The 25,644-nt window shown below is 45.5% G+C and overlaps 1 protein-coding gene across 1 annotated transcript in view; it reads right to left on the reverse strand.

Annotated features, from left to right (window-relative positions):
• Positions 1–22,166, reverse strand: part of LOC112458315 (roundabout homolog 2-like) — a gene marked incomplete at its 5' end in the record, with an annotated part of 65,130 nt that extends 42,964 nt beyond the window's left edge. Inside the window, one exon of the mRNA XM_025021897.1 lies at positions 21,783–22,166. Within this exon, the coding sequence (XP_024877665.1) occupies positions 21,783–22,166 (384 nt within the window). The remainder of the gene's footprint in view (positions 1–21,782) is intronic.
• Between the last annotated feature and the right edge of the window lie 3,478 nt (positions 22,167–25,644).

Raw genomic sequence — 25,644 nt, forward strand, 5'->3', positions numbered from 1 at the left:
CGACGGCAATTAGCTCTCCTCGTATCGGCAGCAGGATTCATTCGCGCGTAGGACTCCGGGCGGAACGATATAGGACTCCTCGCGGTTTTTCTCGACTCGCGAGACGTCGCGCGATAAATCCACCACGGGTAATTACGAGAGCTCTTATCCCGCGAGACACACTTCGAGACGGTCGCGCATTACGTATACGTATGTATGCACGCACGCACGCACGCACGCACGGCGTTCTAATTCCTTTCCCTCTCTCCCCTTCCGTGTCGCGCGGAGAACCCGTGTGCCGTAAAAGCGGGTATCGATAACGCTTCGACGCCATGCTCGGAGGCGTTGCAAAAGGCAAGAGAAAGCTGTAGCACTACCCTGGACGTGGCTGCGCGACGGCATGCAGCGCATACTCATTTGAATATAAATTACGCTCACCGAGCCGTGAGCGGCGGCCGCGGCGGCGGCGACGGCGGCGGCGGTTTGTCCGGTTATTGTTCCGACGAGATTCTCTCGCGCGAGAGAGGATACTACTTTACGTCGCCTAAAGACCGTTCCGAGATTCCAATTGCATCGCTCCTAGTCGGTACCCCGGCGCGACCTAAACCCGCATCGCGCCGCGCCGCTGCCTCCTCCTCGCGCGCGCGAACGATACGTCTCGCGGCGGCATTGTGCAGCGGTACCGCAGCCCGGTTTGCGAGCGCGCGGGATTAACCCCGGAGTTCAGCGCACTGGGGAGCTCTCGCGATTGTGCGTCCGTACCTATCGAGCGTGGCAAATTTTGCGAACACGCTTGAAGTAACCATTATATCAGAAGTAAGATTGCAGGTTGCGATATATAGAACGTATTCACTGTAATAACGGTTATATCGAAAATGAGGCAATTGCTTAGACGTGCGATTGAGTTAGGATCGCTACGTCAGTGAAATACTATGCGCCTTCTTGTATATCTTTTAGATCCAGTATTATGGAATTTTACGCGTGAAATGGTTGAGTGATATTTAAAAAATAAACACGATATCTCTTCATGATTATCTATTATTCCATTATTTTGAATAGCATGTAAATTATCTATACGATCCCATCACTATGTTACTGGAATTCTGACGTGTAAATAAATGAACGTTAAAACAGAATTTTATGTATCATACATTTAATCTCGAATTTCGCACATTATTTCGCACATGTAACGCGTTCCTATATCCTCTTAAATCGAACGAATTATTTAACATTCAAAGTAGCGCGATCTCGCGCGCGGATATTTTGTCGAAAATCTAATACTCCCCGAGCATTCCCAATTAATGGACCGTGGCGCGCGGTCGCCGAGCGACGAAACGCGAGAACCGAGAGATGGTTAACGTCGCGAGACGAAGAAAGCGAAACTTTACGAGCGTTGAGTAAGCTGGCTGGCTGCTCTCGGGCCTAACGAGTCATCTTCCCCGAAGTGTAATTCTAGCGCGCACGAAACGATCAATCGAATCTATTGTTTGCCGTACCGTTACGTTACAATGACCGCGAGCAAATTCGAGACATCGTTGATTGTCCGGGCAAATACCGTTGGACAATTCTAGATAGTTGAGAACGATCTGTACCGAGGTATAGATCTCGAAAATAACGACAGACATTTCAGAGATGGAATCGTTCGGTTAAAACTCGATCGGTAGATTATACCTTGATAGAAATAATTCGTCACGACAATAGTTATCTATAAAAAAATTATTAAAATTACTTTATGCGCCATTACCATGATTACTATACGTGTATGATAAAATTTTCATACGTATGCGTCATGGGATAGTTTTGGGAACGAGCACATGGACGGGAAGCTGCGCCGTAAACAACTCGGCTAAAACGCGGCGCGGATTAAGCTCCGCGGTAGCGTGACGTATAAATCCGAAATTCGCAGCGGGACGCGGTCGCGCTTGTAATTTCGCGAGATCCCAGGCGAGCTCCGAGAGGATAGGGAGTAGTTGGAACGATTCTATCATTCTCTATCTTTCTCTCTCTCTCTCTCTCTGTCTCTCTCACACCTCTCTGCGACCGCGCAAACCCTGTCTACCCCTGACATATTCGGAATTCAGCTCGTCGCTTATATTTTGGAAGCACTTTCGAAAGTGCGCCGGCGGCGGGCGGATTTCGGTGATTGACACCAGCGCAACAACTGCGAGAGCCGCGCGGCGCGAAAGAGCATCGTATATAAGCGGGAATGAGCTCCGGAGCAAGACCGAGCGAATGGGAACGAGGGAACGAGGGCACGGGGGGGGGGGGGGGGGGGGGGGGGGGGGGGGGGGACGAGAGCGAGAGAGCAAACGAGAGAGAGCTTTAATGCAGCCGGACGGCGCGGCACGTATCGGCGATCGTGCCGGGGGTTCAGGCTTGATGAAATAAATGAACGCCAGTGGACGCCGACGGTCGCATCTTAATGAGGCGACTGTCACACAATGAACCTACCCAATCAATTATATGCGGATCGCGCGCGGTATGTTTCGTGCCCGGTTACAAGCCGCGCGCGCGCTCGTGTCGGCGAGACGGCGATGATACGTGCGCTGGCCCGCTCGCCCCGTCTCTCTCTCTCTCTCTCTCTTTCTCTCGGCATCGGGATATTATTGGCGCGATCGCCGAGCCCGGCAATTACGATCACGCGAGACCGGGGTCCCCCGGATCTCGCGAGCGAGAAAACTGCGTCGCGCACGGTTGCACTGTTGCAACTTTGCGCCAGTTTAGCCCCTCATCCGTCAACCCATTTCCCGAACGCGAACGTTAATTATTTTCTGGAAAAGTCACGTTACGTAAAAAAAAAAAAAAAACCCTATACATACGCGAGCGTATCGATTTTGATAAGAGTTTTTAATGGAATTTTCACGAGAGTACAGAAATTATTTCAGAGAGAACGTACGGATCTTAGGTGGAATTAAAAATCTTTTATCGACTCATCACGCTTAATTTGACTACAAATGCCTCCGAAAAAACGCTCGCGTCGCGAACGTGGCACGATTGAATTAAAAGAGCTCACGTACCCGTCCCTCCGGTGAATTGAGAATGCCATTTCTCACGGTTACAGATAAACCGTCATATCGCATTCCTCGACATGACGGTTCGTATTGGCGATCGATTATCGATCCGGGCGAATCGGGGGAGGAAAAACCGCGGGCGCCGCGTCGCGTCGCGCCACGTCGCCGTCACGTCGCGACTCGTCGCGTCGCGTCGCGTCGCGCAGGAAACTCCGACAGATTTGAATCCTAACGCTAAGTTATTCGCTTGTCAGCGCGCTCCCAAGAGCGTCGCGAATAGAATATGACGCCCACTTGTACAACCCATCTCTACATTCATTCCCATTTTTACTCCCACGCCCCGTCCATTCCCATGCAAAAGCGAGCGCGCATGTCTCTCATCTCCGACGACCCGTTTGGGGGCGTTTCTCTCTCTCTCTCTCTCTCTCTCTCTCTCTCTCTCTCACTCTCTTTCTCCGTCCTCTTCCGCCCTATCCCTATCTCATTCCCTCTCTATCTCTCGAGAGAGATTCTCCCGAAGCAAAAAAGTCCCAGGGTCCGGGACAAGATAAGACATTCGGGCATGCAACCCGGGCGTGAAACGACCCGATCGAATGTCCCGCGCTGGCGTAAGCTCGTTCGCCGCCCGCGCCCGACTCCTCTTCTCTCGACGAGAGATGCCCGATAAACCTTTATGTCGCCCGTTCCTCCTTCGCGCCACCAGCAGCCCCGGAATATGGGCGGCGTGCGCGCGGAATTTATTGGAGTGCGCTCGCTGCAAACGCGAACGAGGCTCGCTCGCTCGCTCGCTCGTGGCCCGTTTCGTTTTCCGATAATAACCGGATGTACGCTCAAGCACTGTCCCGCGCAGCCGATTACAACGCGGCGACAACGTTATGTATGTTAAATTACCTCGAAATTCTATTCATTTGTCCGTTTACGTTTGGCCCATCGTTGGCGGGATTTTCGGCACCCGTCCTATGAGCCGGGAAAGCGAAACAATGGGAACACGAAATTCAGTTAATTTACAATATATAATTACCACTATTATTAATCTATTATGCAAAATACAAATTGTACATTCAATCGCTGCGCGTGTAATCCGAGAAGGATTATAATGGCAAAAAGATAGAATTATCTGACGTGATCCTATCTTTCATTTCGGAGAGACAGTTATATCCGTCCCTCGGGTCCATTTGGACCCAAATCAATTAAATTAGATTGTTCCCGGAAAGCGATCCTATAAAAGCAGCGACCCAATATGTCCGTGTTATTTTTGGTGTTCTTGAATCAATAAGTGAAATTAAGATCCACGGACATAAAAAATAACAGTGAACAAATCGAATCAATAGTGCTAACGATTCAATTTAATCTGACAGATAGGCGACAGGAAAAATAACTGGTGTAATGGGTGTCTCCTCTAATGTCTATTTCTACCAATGTAGATTTAACTTTAATCTCGGTTTAATTTTCATTTACTTAATTTACTTTTCATCCTTTTCTAATTCTTAACCGAGATTAAAATTAATCTACATTGATAGAAATGGACATATGTAGTATAAATTGACACTTTTTGCGATACCACATGTAACAACGGCTCCATTTCGAAGGGAACGTATTTTAAGACGAATCCTTTTCCATCCTTTCAAATAGGCACACACTTTAAACAACGCTCACAGTAACGCGATACAGCCTACCTAAAAATGGTAAACGGTTTTTGTCCCATTCGGGTCGGGCTCGAATGTTTGTACAGCACGCATGGCCCGGGTGGATCCGTTACAAAGGGATCGGTTCAATCGTTTCGGACGATGATGATCGAGATACTCCCGTCCCGAAAGAACCCGGGCCTCGCCCCGGAAATGTGTCTACGAGAGGCGATCGTTAAAGAGAAACGTGCCAAGTCGACTCTCGAGGTGTATTTCGCGTCGAGAAACTCACCTCGCAGCCGCGAGCGGCGAAATTCCAGTTGGAATTTTTCGGAGCGGAGCGTTGCACGCGAACGACCGAACGACCGAGCGAGCGAGCGAACAGGCGAGCGGGCGAGAAACTTATTTTCCCCCGAAACGGCACGTTCCCCCCGGGAAGTTGGAGCTCTATTTTCAAGAGCGACTGAGAAAGGCCAAGGAGCAGGAAGAGGTGATCCATGCCCGCCATTGTTACCCGACACTGGGAACGCTCGACAGGAATAGAACATGGAAACCGACTCGCCTGCACCACTCGCCGCCTTCCTTGTCCTCGCGACCGCCCGCGCGTGCTTTTGTCGCGCCGGCCGTTGCAACGCGCGGCAATCCCCGCGATTGACACACCGCATTGTTCACGCCCGCGAACGGGCTATAATTTCATCGTTCCTCCACCGCGGATCCCTTACTCCCGTGATGAGAATGTCGAAGCGTATTGCGTGTCTCCGCTGCCCTACTGTCCGCTTTCGTGGGACGAGGAGGTGTAACCTTTTAGCGACGTTTTTTTTTTCCAGTCAGCTTTCTTAACATTGTGCCGACAGGACGCGTAAAACTAAAGGGTATCACGCAAATTACCTGTTATTTAGGTGTATTTGTTAATATGTGAACTCCTTCTTTGTGACAGTTTTTTCAAAAGTTTATAATTACATGCTTTAAAAGATAAAAATTACAATAATTTTTTATAAGTGTCTTTTTATGCATGGCTGGATTTGCCTGCTGCGAGCCAAAATATCGGCGTGTTGACCCCGTCGGCGAAGTGTTGGGATTTCGTCAATTTCTGATTTTTTAGATTCTTACGGTATTTTTTTTTTCCTCGTCATCTTAATTTCGTAGAATGATTTTACGACCATAGGCATTGAAAACTCTATAAGTAACCCAAACGGTAGCCCATAAATAATCGAAGACAATGAGATACTCAGGGCGAATGGACCAGGCTTTGTGGAATGGACCCCCGTTGCTCCGGGACGACCGGTATTAGAAAGAAGACGGAAATAAACGCTTACTTTAAGTATGATCGAGGCGGTCGACGGGTATCATTGTTGATGCGGACTGCAGCTAAGGGCGTGTTTCACATCCTTTCGCCGTCGACGCTCTTCATTCCCGTTTTGTTCGGTCGCGGACGTGTTTCGTCGCAAAAACGTTATTTGAAAACGGCTCCCCCTCCGTAGGTCGGGCTGATTGGGGTGCGCTATGGCGAATGAGGGCCACTTGTATTCAAATGTTTCACCGACCCTTTCCCCCTCGGTCGGTCTTACGACCGAACGAAGCGCCCCGTGGCACGGAAGTGTGCGTGTGCCCTCGGCTGCGTGCGCGAGCACGTGCGTACGCCGGCGTGTTTCGCCGTGTACGTAGGAGTATAATTGCGCGTATGTATGCGTATGCGTTGGCGTACGCTCGTGTCCGGATCGTGTACGTGTATCGCGTGCGTACGTGCGTGCATGCGAAGGCGTACCAGCCAGATCTTTGCGGAGAAAGGCCGCCTGGCGCCGGTCGTGTTCCAGCGACACCGTGGTGGAGCGGCGGCCCGAATTTTACGATTATGTTCTTACGTATACCCGCGCCCGACGTGTATATCCCGGGTGTAATTAAACCGGGAAATATTTAGCGCGCGACGTGCCTCACGCGCGCGACTACGCGACTACGCGGCTCCCCCGTATCGCGTCGCGCGCACGGGGTATTTCGTGAATTTGCCGTATAACGTTAAGGGTTCGGGTGACACGTCGTGTAGGCCGTGCTTTTCCGAGGCAAGAACATTGTGTTGTACGTACAATTTATTTCGTCGGAATTCTCACCCAAGGCGGAAAGCGCGCTAAATGTAAGACCTTCGAAAGTAAAGTCCCGTGACGCTTGTTTCGGATAACCCCGCCGCGCCGTGGGGTTATCTCGACTGCACTTTTATGTATATCTTGCGATACACAAAAATATAAAGCTTTCAACGCGGAGCCAAGAAACGTTTCTTTTTTTGTCCTCACGTGTCTGCTATCAGCGGTGATGTTAGGATGCCGTCTTGGAACGCATTTTTTTTGTAATAGCACATGTTTCCTCTAATTCTAAAAGAAATAAAAAAAATACGGACGAACTATTGGATTTTTATATCGAATCTTTCGAATTTTGCACCGAATTTCACGACACCTGGTATATAATACGCTCGCTATACTCGACCGTGGTACCCTTGTCACCGAGAAAAGCACTACACGTTCCATCTAATTGTATCCTCCCCTGGGCTGCTTGCCAGCGATTATAGGAGATAGAAAACAATCCGCAATTTTCAGGAAGTTCGAAATACAATACAATTTCTGCCCCAGCACACGTAGAGGAAAACCGTAAGCTTAATCTGGCATATAGGTATAATATCGTTGGTTTGCGGAGGGAAGACCGTAACGGAATTCAAAGCTGATTAATTTTGTGGAAAATAATTTTAAGAATTGAACTATAAAATATACACGCGGGTAACTAATAATTAATTTCAGAACGAGCAATTAATTATGTATACCCAGGTGAAAGAGGGCATCAAACAATCACCATATAATACTTTAATGGCGAGCTCATAAGAACGAGCAACGTCAATTTAGAGTAACGTAAAAAATCTTAATGCGAAAAACATCGATATTACAATAACTTTCGGATTTACGAAAAACGATCACAGGTGGCCGAAAGTATCGCGTAAAAATTTCTAAGCTCAAACACATACACGCGTATCGTCATTTATTATTGATTTTCACAGCTCGGGTGATATCGATTTCTGCTTGGCTAATTTTGTCTTGCTATTTGCGGGGAAGCAACATGATAATGTCTAATATGCGATCGCGTTTCGAAAGGTGATGTACACGGTAAATGACACACGCAGCTGACGCAGCGCCTCGTGCCACTACCTCTGGCTCGCCCGAGTCGCTCGCGTGAATGACAACATAGTGACCGCGTGTACCCAGTGGCGTACTACACCTCCCGAAAAATGTAAACACCAACCGCCGAGCGTCGAACGTCAAGGCCAGACCAATTCGTTACCGCGAATTGTTTACCACGAAATATTTAACGCAAAACAGAATAAACGTATATGTCAAATATTCTTGTTTCGGATTAATTTCGGTAAATGAGTTATTCTCGCGCGCATTAAATTTAACGGTAAAATTTACCTAAATAAACTTACTTTAATTATCGAATAAATTTATCTTATCTTTCGGAAAGAATATTGACGTTAAATTAATTTACTATAATCGTCTCTTTTAGAATATGTATACACGAGTATAAAAATTTATATGAAAGTAGTAGCAGCGAAATTATATAATTTTTATGTTAAATCAAGAACGTAATTAAATCATCGTAAAATAAATATAACGGCTCTCATTTAATGATTTATTAAAATAATATAGTCTCTCGGGATATAATTTGAAAATATATTAATAATAAATAAATTTTGAGATTTTCCTACAAAAAATAAACCTTATTGCTTTAAATTTATATTTAATTTATATTTAATTTTTACATAGACATAAAAATAAGAGGAATTTAATCAAGCACTCAAATGTTCATTAAAAAAAAAGTAAAAATAATTTGCCCGTAACTTTTGAAGTTTTTTATTAGCAATCAATCATTAACTCTGTGCAGATACTTTATTTACGCTGTATCATTCACTCTAATTGCTACAATATAAATAGAGTATCTACGCAAAAATCAAGAGATAAAGTCAACTGAACGATAAAATTGATATCATCTGCGAAAATTAGTAGTTATTTAATAATTCGTATAAACAAAATTACGAACAAAAATTACACAATATTATTGGTTAATTGCGATCGTTTAAAATTACGAACCATTTTGTATATTGTATAAAATAAACTTATAAGTTTCGACGATAGTTTCTTTAATAAAAAAAATACGAAATAATTAATTACTGTGTTTTAACACATTTCTTTCAATACATCTTATAAATTATAAATATTACTTGCATTGAAATTAATAATTCTGACGAGATATTTATTAACAAGAGAAGAGAATCTATACTTTATATAGTGGAATATATATGTTTTTCTATGAGTTTCTTGGTATTTCACCGAGTAAGCGCGAGTGTTAAACGGCGTCAATTAGATCGCAATCAATTAGTAATGCGGCTAATCGAGATAATCCTCGAGATTTTTTCCGTGGAAGGAAGGGGAGGAGGAGTTACAACCGTTCCCGGTGTCCTTAATCTGACGAGGCGCTATTCACTCTGAGGAAGCGCTTAACTACTTCTCCGTAATCAACAGTCATCGCGAGATTCGCGGAACGTTACGTTTCGTTCGTTCATTCAGCCTTCCCCGAGTCGTTACGGATTTTCATCGGGTGGCGCGATGTCTTCATTTACAATGTTACCGTTATTTTCGCTATCCGCCGTTCGTCACAATTATCGTCATTACTACAATATAATCAAAATGCCATGCCGGTGTAACATACCCGCTTGGCCAAATAGAGGGGTTCGTCTCTACTCGCCTAAACTTATATTCGCCATATCTCGCCTGGCTCGTATACACCCTCTTTCTCATTTTCTGGGTAATCTTGTTCACGCTCTTCTCTTCAGACTTGCGCGCCCATGCACTTACCTACACACATACACACACATATATATATATACACACACACACGTATACGCATACACCGTAATCTTCGTCATGGGCCGCCAACCAATCTGCCGTAAATTCGCCAAAATGTAACGTCAAGCGGCAAATACGCGGACGACCCCTTACCCGACGCACTTAGCGCATTAACGCCGAGGAAAATTAGTACAGACTAGCTAGGACGGCGAAGAACGCGCGAAGCGGCTATTATTTGCGATTATAACACCTATACTTAAAGCGGACAAATTATAAGGCGAGAGTCCGGATGAGCGTGGTGTTAATAGGAAGTATCCCCTCTTCGTTGCACGCGAACATGTCGATACCGCATTCATACAGTGTTATTATCAATAAATGAATGTTGTTATTAACATTGTTATTAGCGAAAAACATGCCGATTATGCCAAATTCAGTATTTAAATTCAAGACCGCAGAAAATAACAACTTTTTTTGAACGTAATGTTTTAAAAAATGTTTCTATTTTACAGATTATTCTTATTTAGCATAATTCGTCACTCCTTGACAGCGACGAAATATAAGCCCGGAAGTAATATCGCGAGGAGAAGAAGAAGAGAATAAATATTAATATTTATTTCAGAAATTTAAATTAATCCGACCGTTTTGATAAGAAGGTTAATGCAACTTCTTATCATTCCATTTTATACAGCTATCATTTACAAGAAGATTTATCTGGCGCCGAGTCGAGCCGCGGCTGGAAGGGGGAATTAAATATTCGTGACGCGCGCGAGAAAGCGCATGCATCAAAACCGAGATAAAGCCGAAGAGACACGATGTAAGCGATTAATCAGCCGAGGGCTCACAAGTCCCCCCCAAATTGCAGCTCGACGCCCACGACAACAACGACGACGTCGATTTCTTTTGTAACCGTCGAAAGAAAATCTACAATATATCACTGATTACCCGCGAGGTCTCGGATAAACGATAGACAGAATAAGGATAGCTGTGTCGTTACGTAACCTGGAGATTCGATGTAACAGGAAAACGACGTCATGGACCCCTCTCTCTCTCTCGCTCTCTCCTCCCATCGATGGTAAACGAAAGGATATGCGGATTGGGCGAGCTCGTCGAGTTGAGCCGACTCGACCCCGACTCGATTCGGTTCGAATCGGCCGCCCGATTCGATTCGGTGCGGCTTTGGAGTCGAGAAACTCGGGGATCCGACTACGACCGGCTGGCTGTATACGTATTAAATAAATCCAGGTACGACATGGAGGAGAGAGGAAGAGACTGTGGTTACCTCGTTAGGGGTATCCAAGTCGCGCCCAGAAGTTCGGGCTATCGCGTTACTACCCTCCGCGGCGTTCGCGTTTGTTTTGAGCTTCCGCAAGCCCGCTTCGGGCAATAGAATGAAATTCTCCCCGCGGGCGGCTCTCACGCCAAACTTAATTTACCCACAACCACCATTTTGTCGCGCCGTTCCCGCGAGGGTGTCAGCGGGGGAGCAAGAGAGCGAGAGAAAGAGTGTGTGTGTCTGTGTGTGTGTAGCCCTCTCTCTCGATTTTATTCCTCAGGAAAATGTAATCAGGAAAAAATCTTTCCCCGTAATATTGATCATATGTGGGTCTATTTTGAGCTCATTTCGGTAATATACGTAAGTGATTGCTTTGAGAGACACCGCACGATGTAGGAGGAAATTGGCACGAGATGAAAAAGATATTCGTGCATGTGCCAATTTTTTCCGCATCTCTGCGGAGTTCTCTCCGTGCCATACGGGATTTCTATCCCCGCGGAGCCAAGGAATTACTCAAGTAGATTGAGGGATTTATACGTCGGAAAATATGGAATCAATTAATTAGCACTTCTTGCCCGCCCGCGGTGGGGCTCTCGGGGATCAGCTAAAATAGATTTAAGGATTTCTAAGATTAGATGAGTTACGAAACTGATTCCTAATCATCCCTCATAGCCTCGATTTCGACTTTCACGTTAAAAAATGTGTATATATTATAAAACACTGACAATATTATAATGTGTTAACATTCTGATTACATTGTAAACATTAATTTATTCAAAATGCAGTTTTTTATTCATTAAAGCCGAGCAAGACTTTGTATTGATTAACGCTGATTACGGAGAGAGAGAGAGAGAGAGAGAGAGAGGGGGGAGGAGTACTTTAAATAACTACAGTCAAATTTTAATGAGAATCGACTGCAAGTTACAAAGCTCGGGTCAACGTATCCTGCGGATTGCCATTACGCTTGTATCCAACAAGAACAATAGTAGTAGAATCGCGCGCGGGAACGATCACGCGATGACCAGATGACGAGAGGGTGAACGCAAAGGGGGGGAGAGAAGAGGCAAAGGGGAGTATAATCCAGCGTCCGGATGAAAACGAAAGGAAGAGTGAATCGTCGATCGGATCGGATTCCGCGACTCGCCGATCGACGATTGCGACTATCGGCGGATCAACTCGAGAGAGATGAAGAGGAGGGATGCGGAAGGGACAGGGACAACGATAAAACTCGCTTTCGCGCCGCGCCGAGAGTCGTTGCATTGGCACGGCATGGCACTCGACGAGCGAAATATCAGCGAGAGAGCGATGGATTAAAAGCTACAAGAGATTCCCACCTTTCGTCGGCTTGTCCAGGGCACAGGTAAAGAGAAACAGAGAGCGAGTCGCGACGCCCCGCTCCGCTTCGCACCGCGCGCCGGCTAATCGATACACGCGCGCGCGCCACGCGAGAGACTAGCGAGCAAACGAGCGAGCGCGAAAGAGGGTCGGGGAGCGAGCGGAGGGTGTCTAGGTGTTATTTTATCCCGGGTCTTTTCGGACGGTGGAGAAAGAGCGGGACAGAGAGATAGAGGCGAAACCGGGGGGAAGCTCGGGGAGAGAAGGGAAAGGCAATGGGGGCCCAGGGAACGAACGCCCGGCAGCGCGTGTGCGCCTAATTGACAAATTCCGCTTGGAAATTTTTGCCGCGCCATACGCGCCTAATAGACGCGCGCGCCGAGGATCGCGGACGAAAGTTCAATCACGAAGGATGACAAGAATGATGATGATGATGATGACGACGAGGGTGACGACGACGGCAATCCAATCCGTAGAACCGTCTCTTTTTCTCGATGTAATCGCGATATCGCGCGAAATTGCATCGCGCTGCATCGCATCCGGTTTATCTAGTGCACTAACGAGCGTCGCTGTTCGTTCCTTTTCATTATCGCGATAGATTCTCTTCCCCTCCCTCTCTCTCTCTCTCTCTCTCTCGCTTTCTCCTCTCTCTTTCTCCCTCGTTCTGTCGTTTGTGCAAAACGCTCGCAGATATATCGGTATAAGGAAGTTTATTAACCCGCGTGACGCCGTGAGGTAACTGCGCAGCGCACTCGTGGATCGTAAGTAAGAAGGGAGAAATTTGTATAGTCATCGAGCACGAGTTTTGCCGGCGTGCAAAACCTAAGCGAAAACCGCGAACCAGGTCGCATCTGGTTTTATCGATTTAGTAACATTTAACTGGAATATATTTCTATACTGGAATATACTTGATGTACCAAATGTATAAATCATACGTCGTGCTTTAAATTGCGTTTACTAGCTTAATGTATTATATTAAGCTTATATCCAGGATATATATTGAGTACCGAAAAATATCTCAGTTACAAGGATGCATATAAATCTTTATAAGTTTATGATTTAGCTAGCATGTGAAATTTTCCAGTAATTTTCTCATGAACGTTGATAACTGTTATTTTTGGTCTTTAAAGGGGAAATACTAAAGACTAAAAGAGAAACTTCAAATTTTATACGTGATATACGTATTTACATTCGACATACTTCAGAAAAATATTAATCTCAATTAATTTCATATATGATTAATAAATTCACACGCACCCTAGTTTTTTATAGCTAAATAACAGCCTGGAAATGCAATTATACGCGATCCGAATTGAACGCGATAAAACCAATTAGATGCGAATCGGTATAAAATCGACGTCCGCTTAATGCAATGGCTCGCGGTATTAAATAAATCCGTATAATCCGGTGTTTCCGAACGAATTGGACAACTAAATTGTAGGCGGGCGGTAGTTCGTAAAACGCATAATAAAATGTGGTAAATAATTACCGGCGCCGGCACAGCTCATTGTTAATGTTAAACAGCTCGGGCGCCCGCCACCAACGGTAATTCCGGATGCGCGCACGCGGAATTCGCGGTGGGACGGCATTTACCGAACAACAGCGTTTCGAAATTTCCGACAGGAACTGGGCGTTATCGCCGCCTGTTTATACAGTTGTCGGGCAAACATCACGGGAATCTTTACCCCAGTCCCGTCGCGCGGAAAGTAGTTGAGAAAAGTTCCGCGCGCCGGAGATGCAGCTAGGGTGATGCAGTCCGGGTGCAATGTGCCCTCCCCCTCAACCCTCTGTGAGTCGTGCTCAAGCCAAATTTATCAACATCGATCGGCACGTAGCGTTCCGTTAATTTATACCTCGACTTTTTCACGCTAATAAAATCGTAAACGCGCTACTCCGGATAAGTAAGATAAATAAGCTATATTTTTTAAAAGAGGAAATGCACTCGCGAGAGAGGAGGCGTACACACTTGTGACGTATTCAATCAAGTTACGATGCCACGACGGAGGCGAGAAGAGAGACCGGGGGGGGGGAACCGGCGAATTATCATAAAGTTTTCCGCGAGTGAAACGCCCCCCGTCGAAGGGACGAAATCGCGCGACGACGAGATTATAGATTCTTCCGCCGTGAATGTCGCGTCAGGGAAATCCGCGCCATTGTTCGGCGCGGTGCAGCGTCATCGGAGACTCGGCGCATTCATTGCCAAAATTTTGTCGCGTAGTCGGGAGAGATGCGGGCGGAGAAAATACGGCAGGAGGAAGAAATGCGACATCACGGAAGAGAGACCAAAAAGACCAAAAGATTTATGTTCGCTCCTAAGAACACGCGATATTAATATTATTCTTTAATATATTACGTACAATTTACATGCGTAATGTGTAACAATCACAATGATTTTTCCTATCTCTTTCAATCGACTATTTACCGTAGAAGATTGGAAACAAAGGCAAATAAAAAGTTAACCACTATAGTTCGGCAGTTAATCGCTGCTGGCCCTGACGAGAGAATAATTTTCGATTTGGGCGCGGGTTAACAAAGAGCAGCGACGGGCGGCGGTTTGACTCCCAAAGGAAACTACAGCCACGGCGAAACTTGTCAAACCGGCGAGCGGGCGGCACGTGTTGTAAAGAGCGCAAAGTTATAACCATTTAATAGCCCGGCCAATAATGAGGGTTGTCCGGGTACGTAGTTCGTAGTAATATAGACCGGGTCGAAGAAAAAGTGTAGAAACGGGGCGCGAGTGGAGCCGTGAAAGAGCCTGGCTTTTGAACGTTGGCTCGGGGGAGGGGGGGCCGAGAGAGAAAAAGAGAAAAAGAGAGAGAGAGAGAGGGGTCAGACGACGGCCCGAGGGAGAGCCAGGGGGGCGGACAGATGTATGCACCACGTGGCGCGGTACGTGTTGGAGGCATAGAAAATGGGGTGCACCCCGAATAGTCCATTCGTTAGATCATACAGTAAGCTCTCTCCGAGCATTTGTTCCCGCTATATACCTTCGTCCCGTTTCCTCCTCCTTGGTATGCATGCACGCATGCATGCATGCATGCAACGCGAAGGGATCGAAGGGCGGGAGGACCTGCGAGGGGTAAGTGAAAACCGATAGAGTTTCTAACGTGATGTATAATTATTCGCGAACGGATTTTAAAGAAGTCGGGGCAGCGCATAAGCGTGCCAGCGGGAGTATTAATCGAGATCTAGACGCCGTGCACTTTACGTTAACAACGGTATATATAATTACGGGCACGTAATTATAATACCGATATGTGCCAATATTAACGGACATATCATTTACGATATGTCAATTAATATATCTTGATATATATTAATAAATATCATTTAACGTATTTCACAATAATTTCCAGTACGGTGAATAAACGATCGATCGACTAATAACGTTGAACAAACGGAAATAAAATTTTCAGAAAAAAGTGAACGATATATATTATATATCGGCCCATAAAATAAAGAATTAAACTCGATAAAGCTTTCACAGTCTCTTGCTCTTTCCCTTTTTTTTTTTTATTATTTCCCACCCCCCTTCTCCAATTTCCTTTCACATTCCCATTCCCAATTGGTTTTACCGTCTCTGCATCAAATCAATTACCGTCAGACCTATAATTGCCTGTCACCGCCTCCGTCTACGATTTCTTACAAAGGGGACCCGTGTTCCCGACCATGGTCTTTTTCGTGACATCGGTTAAACTTCGTTTAGCTGTAAGTATACCCATTAACCTGTAATATATCCCGCATTCTAATAAGGCACTCCCGTGTAAAACACGTCAAGCTACTAACTTTTCAGACGTTATTTTTCTGGAATATACATTTCTGCGCGAAAGAACACTTCAAAGAAGTTATACTTAAACTTTGTCAATAATTCTCCAACTATATTCAATCTATACAAAACTCTGAAAGTGCGGAATTAAATTTTTATCGTCGAGAGAATGAGCTTCGCTGGGAGAGCTATCGTGCAGAAGCTATCGAACGGACTGACTGTTATCGTGTTGATAAAGACGATGTGAAACCAAGAGTGTGACACCAAGGGCGCGTGAAAACTTCAGCGAGCACCATTCATTAATCCCCATCGAGCTTTTTCCATTTTATTGGCAGGACAAACACGTCGCGTCACATCCGACGTTGTCGCACGGCTGCAAAATTATTATCTCAATAGTCCGATGAATAATCAGCCGGCGGCGACGCGTCGCGCTGCAGTTTTTAACAATCATCCGTCCGCTCCGTCCGCCCGGATATACATCGAGCTGACAAACCCGAGAAGTGACGCTCTCACTAAAAACATATCTGTCTCTCTATGTGACCGTCCCGATATCGTCGTCGCGAGACGAGCCGGAGGAGACAGGAGGCACGTTAGCCTTAATGAAGATTAAATAGCAGCGACATTATACCTATTACCACCTATTTACTCCAATTTATCTTCATTTTCTCCCGTTTATTCTTTGGCGCTCTCTCGACTCCCCTCCCCCCGTCATCCTCGGCCACCGTCGTCGCCGCGCCGTCAGTTTCGGGCGTCGTGAGGTGCGATAGCGTCGCGTTAAAATAAACAACCCTAGATCCCCCTCATCTTCTCCGCTTGATAACGTTTAAGGGGAATAAGTACTCGCCCGTCGCGCCATACTAATCTGTCAAAATTCAGTCACATTTATCTCGGGGAAGGGAGAACGGTTGAAATTCCGGTCGCCGGATCTTGGCACGAGCTCTTCGGTTGGCTGGCTTGTACTTCGGATATCGTAAAGTTGGAGAACATCAAACTTGAGACCGGTATACTTAAAAGAAAGAAACGGCCGAGCGCGGTTTTGCGTCTTCTTTATCTTTCCTCGCCTGTTCAAATCATTTGGCGAAGCGAAAAAGCGAAACCTTAATTCAAAAATTGAAACATCTTCGTGTCCCGTGAAGTATAAACTCGGTGTTTTATACAATTTTTTTATCCGCAACATGTCCTAACTTTGATAATTATGCCGCTGGAGCTCGCGAGGATTCGCCGAGTTTGCTTAATTTCAAAACCGGGTTCTTCTTTACCTCGGCGCTCATTTCTCTTTATTTCAGCTTTAGTTTCGCCGACGCGAACTTCAGCCGAACCCAATTATAAATTTTGTAAGATATGCTGCGGAAACATCTTTTTATATTTCCCGTTAGGGAAAAAGACACATCTCGGATGCGGAAGCTATATTGCGCCGCGATGTAACATTGCCGTTTGATGCGTCGCGTCCTAGCTGTCGTCTAGGGATAATCTAGCTACTAGTCAAGGGGGATCATCCTCTATCGTTTTAAAAATATATCTGGGTCACCCGCACGTCCATCGTCGTTTCTCGGTTACACGAAAGTGACTCCGCTCGCAACAGCTTTTATATTGAAAAGTGCATCAAGAGACTCTTGATAATTCTCTTAGCCAGGAAATAAATCACTGTCAGCGTGATAAATATGTTACTCAATTTTTAAAAAAGCAAGACTGTACGTAAGCATATTTTATACGCGATAAATTGCTCATTGATGTTAAACATGGACAAACTACGCGTATCAACGGGAAATATTAGGAGACTTTAAAATGACAGGTTCATTTATCAAGAAGCAATATTATTATGTAACAACGTTTGGGATATTTGAGATAGAGAGCGTAGTTATGTACATTATTAACCGGTATCTATGCAAATTTGGAGAAAGTGCGACAATTACGTCATCACATAAATATGTATATCGCAAGACACAATAAGAAATCGATATATATATATACTCATATTACAATTGTAGACGAGAACACGAGAATATAGAGTCGAGTAGATATAAATATTGTAATCTCTTAAGCCTTATAAATGTTTCTTAGAACATTCCAAAATGGAATGTTTTGAATGGACAAAGGCGAAAAAAAAGGACCGGTCCGGGATACACTAACAGGTTCCCAGAAAAGAACTCTCCAAGCCCCGTGTTGCTCCTCCACGCGAAAAAAAATGGGCGTAGCGGCGCCCATGGTCGAGAGAGCCTTATGGGTGAGCGAGGTACATGACTATTGTGCGTAAGCTCCCATTATAACGCGGTAAGCTATGCATTATACGGCGATAGCCCGGATCGAGAAGCCGTGTCCGCCTGTCTCCGCGGCGCGCCGGGTGCCGGGTCGCGTTCCGTATAGAGTGAAAAGGGGGCTCGGGTGGCGATCTCCGGGGCCTATTTATATTACGCTAGGAGTCGGAGAGAGTGCAAGTCGAGACGGAGAGAAAAAAGAGAGAGAGAGAGGGAGAAGAGGGAAAGAGCGAGCCGGCGCGAGCCGCAGCAAAAACAACAAAGGGGCGCGAGAGACAGCTACTTGGCGAATCTAGTTACCGAGAAAGGCGAGGTTCGCGATGCTTTAAAACTGCGATGGAGGAGAACGCGACAAAGCTGGAGAGATCCTCGTGTTTCTTCGCACCTCCGCTTTTTTTTCACAAGAACGGAAGAGACTTCTAATATCTCCCAGGTTATAATTCTATGAGATGAGAAGTTTGGTTTCTTCGTTATGTATAATGTTGAATTAATTTGTTATTCATTGAATCGATTCCCTTTGTATTTTATAAAATAAATCCTTGTTCTCTTACAAAATTAATTTTATTTTATGAATAATAATTATGCTAATTAATTATTTTACGGCAATTTAATTTATTACTAATAATTAAAAAGGTCGAAAAAGATTCGAATATCTCAAGCTATAATTCTATGAAATGATAAACTTCGTTTCCTCGTTATACGATGTTAAATGTTGAATGTTAAATTAATTTTCCATTCATTGAATTGATTCTCTTTGTTTTATGAAATAACGTAAAACCTTTTGCTCTTTTACCAAGTTAATTTCATTTCATAAATAATAAAATCATTCCGGTTATTTTACACAATTGCTGATTCATCACTAATGATTAAACCGACGTTTAATTTGCATGATAATAATTAGTACAAGAAATTTGAAATTCATGCGCTATATATTAATATGATAGAAAACGGGGGTTGATCTGTGATTCAGTTTCCTCAAATGTGCACAAGGGTGCATCTGTCCCCCTCACGCGTTCGGCATCCGAGTAATTGCGACGTAGATGCCTCGGCAGAAATTTTATCGCGACGCGATATCAATATTCTGGAGATTCCGGGGTTCCGCGAGAGATAGAACGGCCGCGCCGCCGCGCGCGCGTTCCAGTCCGTTCTCCACTAAGCACTCCCATTACGGCTGCATATTTAACCGTGCGCTGTCGCATAAATGCACGTTACGGATAGCTGCGCGTATTACAATAAGCAATTAACGAGCGATATCGTGTTCTATAAATTACGAAGCTCGGATGCATCGGCGTAACCGATGCTCGCGTACGCGAAACGCGAAACACGCGGGTGCATCCGTGATCGCCGAGTGCCATGCACGCGTGCGTGTGCAGCGTAGCCGGAGTATACAACGGCGATTATACGTACGAGAACTTGAAATAACGAGCCGACGGAAAAGGGAATAACATGGGAGCGCGGCGTGCGCAATCCGCTCTCGCATTATCGGGAATCTCCATTATCGTTCTTAATCTTCCGTAATGCGACGCGCACATTCGCGATTTTTCCTATTTCCCCTTTTTTTCTTTTTCCCCCCCCTCGACAGTCGTACGCTTCGATCTCTTTTTTCCTGCGTGAAAATGTACGATTCCACGACCGCGGAATAAAAATGGAAGCGATTCAATCGGCGACGGGAACGTTCGGATATTCAATAACCTGATATTCAATATCGCAACGCGCCGCGCCGCGCCGCGCCGGAGAGTCGGTCGAGTTACACAGATGTTCCTCAGTATTCGGCCGATTCCAGAAACGCTACATTGACTCCGGGGGCACTAATTCAATTTGTATGGCATCTTTTCTCGAGATCATAATCGGGATTAGCCTGGCGAGCGCGCGAGAGCGAGGTGACGGGGGGATGCTGCGTAAATGGGGGAGGGGGGCCACAATAGGGGGGGATCCCCGGCCACGCTGCGTTACGTACACACACGGACACGGACTGGGCGAAGTGCATTCTTCGCCCAGTATAGCAGGCGTCGGTCGGTGTCGCATCGTCAGGCGCTCGTAGGTAGTAGAGGCGAGGTGAGGCGAGTGAATCGGTCGTTACCAACCAGCAAGCAAGCAGGCAAGCAGGCAAGCAGGCAAGCCGGCAGGCAGGCAAGCGGGCGGACGGGGCATATACCACGGACGGGCAGAGGCGAGGGTGCGTCGCCCGGGATATCGATCGCCTCTAAACAAACATGGCTCGTTTTAGTCGAAGGAGTCGACTTCTATCCCGTATAAATCACGGTTATTCCTTCCTGCGCCCGTACATACGGGGTGTCCCTTTTCGTTCGTGTGACACCAACACCGCACGCTATCGCCCGTCGTCACCGCCGCCGCCGTTCACTCTTGCCTCGCAATCCCGCGAGCGAGCGAGCGAACGAAGGTGCGAGAGAAGTCATTTCGAGGCACTCGAGAGGCTCTCGTGAGCTCGCGGAGGGAGCACCGAGGAAGACGTCGGAGTCGCGGATGCAACCATTTTTGCCGTCAGGGGGAGGAGCTCATTCCTTCCCTTGTTAACACGGTTGAGAATAGATTGGAATACACCGGTGCGGAATTTGGCCGATAAACGCATTATGAAAGCGCTTGTTTTCCGCTTGTCATATAATTGTTCAATTAGAAACTTAAACGAGAAAGTAAATTACTTCTCTGCGACGTAAGATACGCATTCGAGAAGTATTATAGTCATTGAATATTTTATCTCCTTGTTAAGCTCGACGTTGCGGCGTAATAGAGTAAAATTAATCTTTATTATTTGACTATATTTTATAAAAAGTGGAAGAGAAATGTGTGTATGAGATTATCGTAAAAAGAGAGTGGGAGCGCGAAAGGGACTGTGACGAATGGCACTTCGAGATAAGGCAAAATGCGCCGCGTAAAATTATGAAGTCGTATATAAAATTTAGAAATTTTACCGTCGAGTATAAAATTACGTTTTATTGATGCTCGCGTGCTCTTTTTTTTCTACACATGAATTGTGTTTACGCTTCGGCGATTTGTTAACTCAACCGATTTATCAACTAGTAATCCCTTGAACTGTAAACTGACATTGAAAAATTACCGGCGCTTGATCTACGCGATAATGTACAAAGCTACAAAGAGACCGTACAGCTAAATGGTTACAACGGTTTTGCTTTACACATCCGTGAACACAAAGTTTATTTAGCGGAGTGCGAATAGATGAATTTCGCCGATCGCGATTTCCATAGAAACGACCCGAGGTATCTTATCGGCTCGGCGCCGGCTACAAGATTACGCTAATCGACACCTGCGCGCGGAAAATAATTACAGACCGGCGAGGGACAGCGGCGCTTAGTCGTATCAGCGACAATAGCTAATCCATACTGCGCCGGTTCACGCGAGTGTATGCGCGCGACCGGTCGATGCTGTCCCGGAGAGCTTTCGTTCCCCGGCTTAACTGTCGCTCTTCGCGGAATCGTCGGACTGTTTGATCGACAATAACGGACTCGTGTGAGAGCCGTGGAATTCCTTGAGGCGAGAAGCCCGTTTCACGGGGGATTCAATTCGTTCCGAGTTTAACGAGCGGTCTCCCTCGCGGTGTCTGATACGCTACCCGGTATAATCCGGGCGTAAAAAGGAGACGCGGCGAAAGAGACGGGAGAAGAGACGGGGGCTATCTTACCTGCGACTGTGAGTGTGGCGTTCCTGCTCGGGACGGATCCAGCCTTATTCCGCGCGACGCACCAATATACACCGCCATCCTGCTCCTTCTTGCCGTGCATCACCCGGAGAAAGAACAGGGATCCCGTAGGCAGCAGGACCCGATGTGACTTGGCGTCCCCCGGCGACGTCTGCACGAGCTCACCGTCCTTGTACCACTCTATCACCGGTTCGGGCTTACCCTCCGCCTTGCAGTTCAACGTCACCGGCTCATTTTTCGCGACTATTATGTCGGACGGGTGCTCGGTTATCCGTGGACATTTCAGCTGTCCTGAAAGCAAAAAAGGGAACGGAGAACTCTTTAGTGAATCTCTCGACGTGCGGTGTGTCGTGTCGTCTTGGCAATCTAATTAGTTCACCCCTTCTAGAGATATTTTCGCCGCGACGCGCACGGCATCGCGTTCTTTCGCGTTGACTTATTTCGTCTTAAATAAAAATAAACGGTAACGGAGATTAATTACGTCCAATTAATGCCTCGTGACATTTCGATAACGAGTATCGAGTTTACTCGAAGAAATATAATCTCTCTTATCCGAACGTTTCTGTCGAGGTAGAGCACTTCGCTATTGGTTCAAAGTGGCCTTATAGATCCGTTTACGAAGGTTCTCGTCATTAGGTTATGCTAATCGATGTTTGTTGAGAAGGTTTACATAAATTTGCCGCCATTTCCCGTCCGGTGTACACTACCCTGTCGAGACACCACCTTATAACACTGAGATCATATAAATTTATTGGCACGTTGCCAATATTAATCTTCCAAAGAAGCTGCCGTCTTGCCAATATTAATATCACGAAGCCGCTGTTTACGTACTCATGCGATCGAACGCCTTTCTTCGCCGCGCGAACGCCATGAATTTTCTTCTTGTTGCCGCGTTGACTATCCTATCTCTCTACTTTCTCAATTTTGTATGGAAGCGGCACTGCGCGCAAAGGTGCACACCGTGATCTCGTTAATTTTCAAACACCTGGTCGTAAACCAGCTCAGAAACGAAAATTAAATCCGGCTTCAACCCGCCTTATTTTTAAGCGCCGTCTCGTAAAATTTTCAGCGCTTAATGCCCTCGTTGCGCGTCGCGTAAATGTAAAGAGAAGAATTATGCGTAGCTTGCGTTTATTGTAGTAAAAAAAAATTATGTTAATGCGAGCTGTAATTTGTGTCAACGCGATTTGCAGTTAAATCCATGTAAACTCGATTCGACATGTTTACGAGTCACCGCAATTTGCGGCAATATAGAATCGCATTACTAGGAATTAATGCAAATAATGCAGGGACGGTTTGCGACGCATATGCCATGGATATCGCATTTCTAGCATTAATTAATTTTAATTCAATTATTCTCGTTTTTATGCGTGGATGAAGGGAGTGATTTATTGATGAATGCGATACAACATGTGTTTTCATCAACGCGGTGTAAACAAATCATAAACCGATTTGCCGTGACACACTGTGCAACGCGCTTTCCACCCCGGCTAATATTACGTAGCATCTCGCCGTGACATTTTATAAATAACGAACGTACGAATTATGCATCACAATAACTCGAATAACCTGACAGCGACGTAAAAACGAGAGAAACAAAAACAATTATTTTCAATTATATTTATACTTATATATATATTGTATATATACACAATTATATTTATTATACAATATTCATCATGTTTATTATTAGCGAGCTTCATGTCGTGTTAATGTCACATTTTCCTGTCTTTTAAGAGATTTTCAAAGTTTCTCTCAATTTTAAAATCCCTCTCTCTCTCTCTTACGCAGAAACCGTCTCTCAAAAATACATTATACATGGATACAAAGTTTATTCTACGTAAATAAAAAAAAATTAATAGATTGCTGCGCGAATAGTTAATAAAGTATAAAATAATTGAAAATTTTTTAACTACTGCCCATGATAGCATCGCGGCGTTAATAAAAAGCGCGATAGCGTTCCGATAGAGACTCGGCGTGCACGGGAGTGCACAACCGACGTCCATCGGGTAGGATAATTCCGCGGCAGTTTTTTCGCCGTTCGCTCTAACAACTACCAGAGATCATCGCGTACCGGCTCTCGTGCATCTAGCGCGTTTTGACGCACGCACATGCACGCGCGGGGGCACCGTGCACGTGCAGCGCGCTCGCGTGTGTACGGCACCCAGCGCGAAAGTCACATGTGTGCATGTGTGGCGCGCGGGTGTCCTATTTAGATAACTGAATTATGGATGAATTATTGGCCGCCGGTGTATACGTAGTGCAGGTATATAATTTGATAATATCGCCGCCTCTGGCGTCCTATCTCCGTGCCACGAGATTTCGGGCTCGCCGTGGTGTATGTCGCTCGCCGAACGTCCATATGCATTATGCGTGCGCGCTCGCTCGCATACGTGCACATACGTACGTGAGCGGCGCGACGCGACGGCTACATTGTCATGTCGCGTCGCGTCGCGTCGCATCGCGTCGGTGTGAGCGGAGCAACGAGCGAGCAGGTATTAGTCATCGATAGTGGCTCGGATTACCTGTGGTTACACGCATTATTAGATAGGCGCACCGTGCTGCTACCTAGTCGGGGCATTCCTCCGCGAAGTGCCTCCGCTCGCGTACACGTGTATTAAAAGGAGAGACCGATAATCGGATGACTTTTGCGCGGAGAGAATCGATACTTGTGTGAGCTTAGAAAAAGGGACTTTTCGCAAAAAAATTTTGTTTTTCGGAAAAACAGTGCGATTGAATAAACAAGGGTGATTTGTTACAGAGATAATGTAATTGTATATTTTAAAATTCATAATATGTAATTTCTCTCCGAGCAGTAATTTTTGATATAACAATGTAATTTAAAACAGAGATTAAACGGATATAAAATCCAATCATCGATGAAATTAATGATTTTAATTGTCTACCTTTTAATTATTGAAATTTTAATGTAATGTTGATCTAATTCTCTAAATTACGAATGGAGATGAAAAACACACATTAAGTCTTGTTAATATAGAGTATAGAGTATAGATATTTATAGAGGGAGAGAATTCCAAACAGAATCTCCGATAAAAAATAATTGAAATTGACTCTTCGTCTTTTTTTTCCCGTAAATGCCGCACTATTAGCAGATCCGATTATTTTCACGAGCGCAAAAAAGCGCAGGTGCAATCTCCCGGTCTCGCTAATGTGAGTAAGGAGGAGGGCACAAGAGAAGCAGAAAAGTGACGAAGCAAATTACACGGGTGCACCTATTATTAGCTGGTTATAAAGGCCATGGATGTTTTATTTTATTTTTTTCAGCAATATAACCTCGCTCGTGTAAGAAATTGAGACCCCGTCGAAATCAGAAAGCGTACGACGGATGATGATAAAAAAAAGAGAGCTCGATAACACAAGAGCGCACAAGAGCTCGCTTAACTTCGGCGGAAGCAAGAAGAGCTACACGATATCCAAACTATTTTGTACCTTCACATCGAAGTTTCACGGCTGTGTATAATTCCCACTTCTATCTTTCATAAAACCGCGAAATTTTTTCATCGATAAAATTCTTTTATTAATTTAAAAAACCAAATATCCGACGCGAGTATATGCCGTATAATCTCTACCTTTGATCCGGTAGCGAATTTAAGCGTGTAATTTCGATGATTAGATAGCGATTGACCTTTAAATTTGAATCGCCGAGAGTTAAATTGGCCTTTATGTCTCGGCAATTTGCTCAATCTCCGTTTTGCTATATGAGCCCCTTAAGCGACATATACGAGGAGGTTCGTACTGTTTGCAACTCATTATCATACCAGTTTCCACTTTTGCTATCACTAGGGCACACCGTGTGTGGAGTTGGCCGTGGAAGGCCAACCAG

Source organism: Temnothorax curvispinosus, unplaced genomic scaffold, assembly GCF_003070985.1.
Source record: "Temnothorax curvispinosus isolate PA1 unplaced genomic scaffold, ASM307098v1 QBEX01008805.1, whole genome shotgun sequence".
Taxonomy (NCBI): Eukaryota; Metazoa; Arthropoda; class Insecta; order Hymenoptera; family Formicidae; genus Temnothorax; species Temnothorax curvispinosus.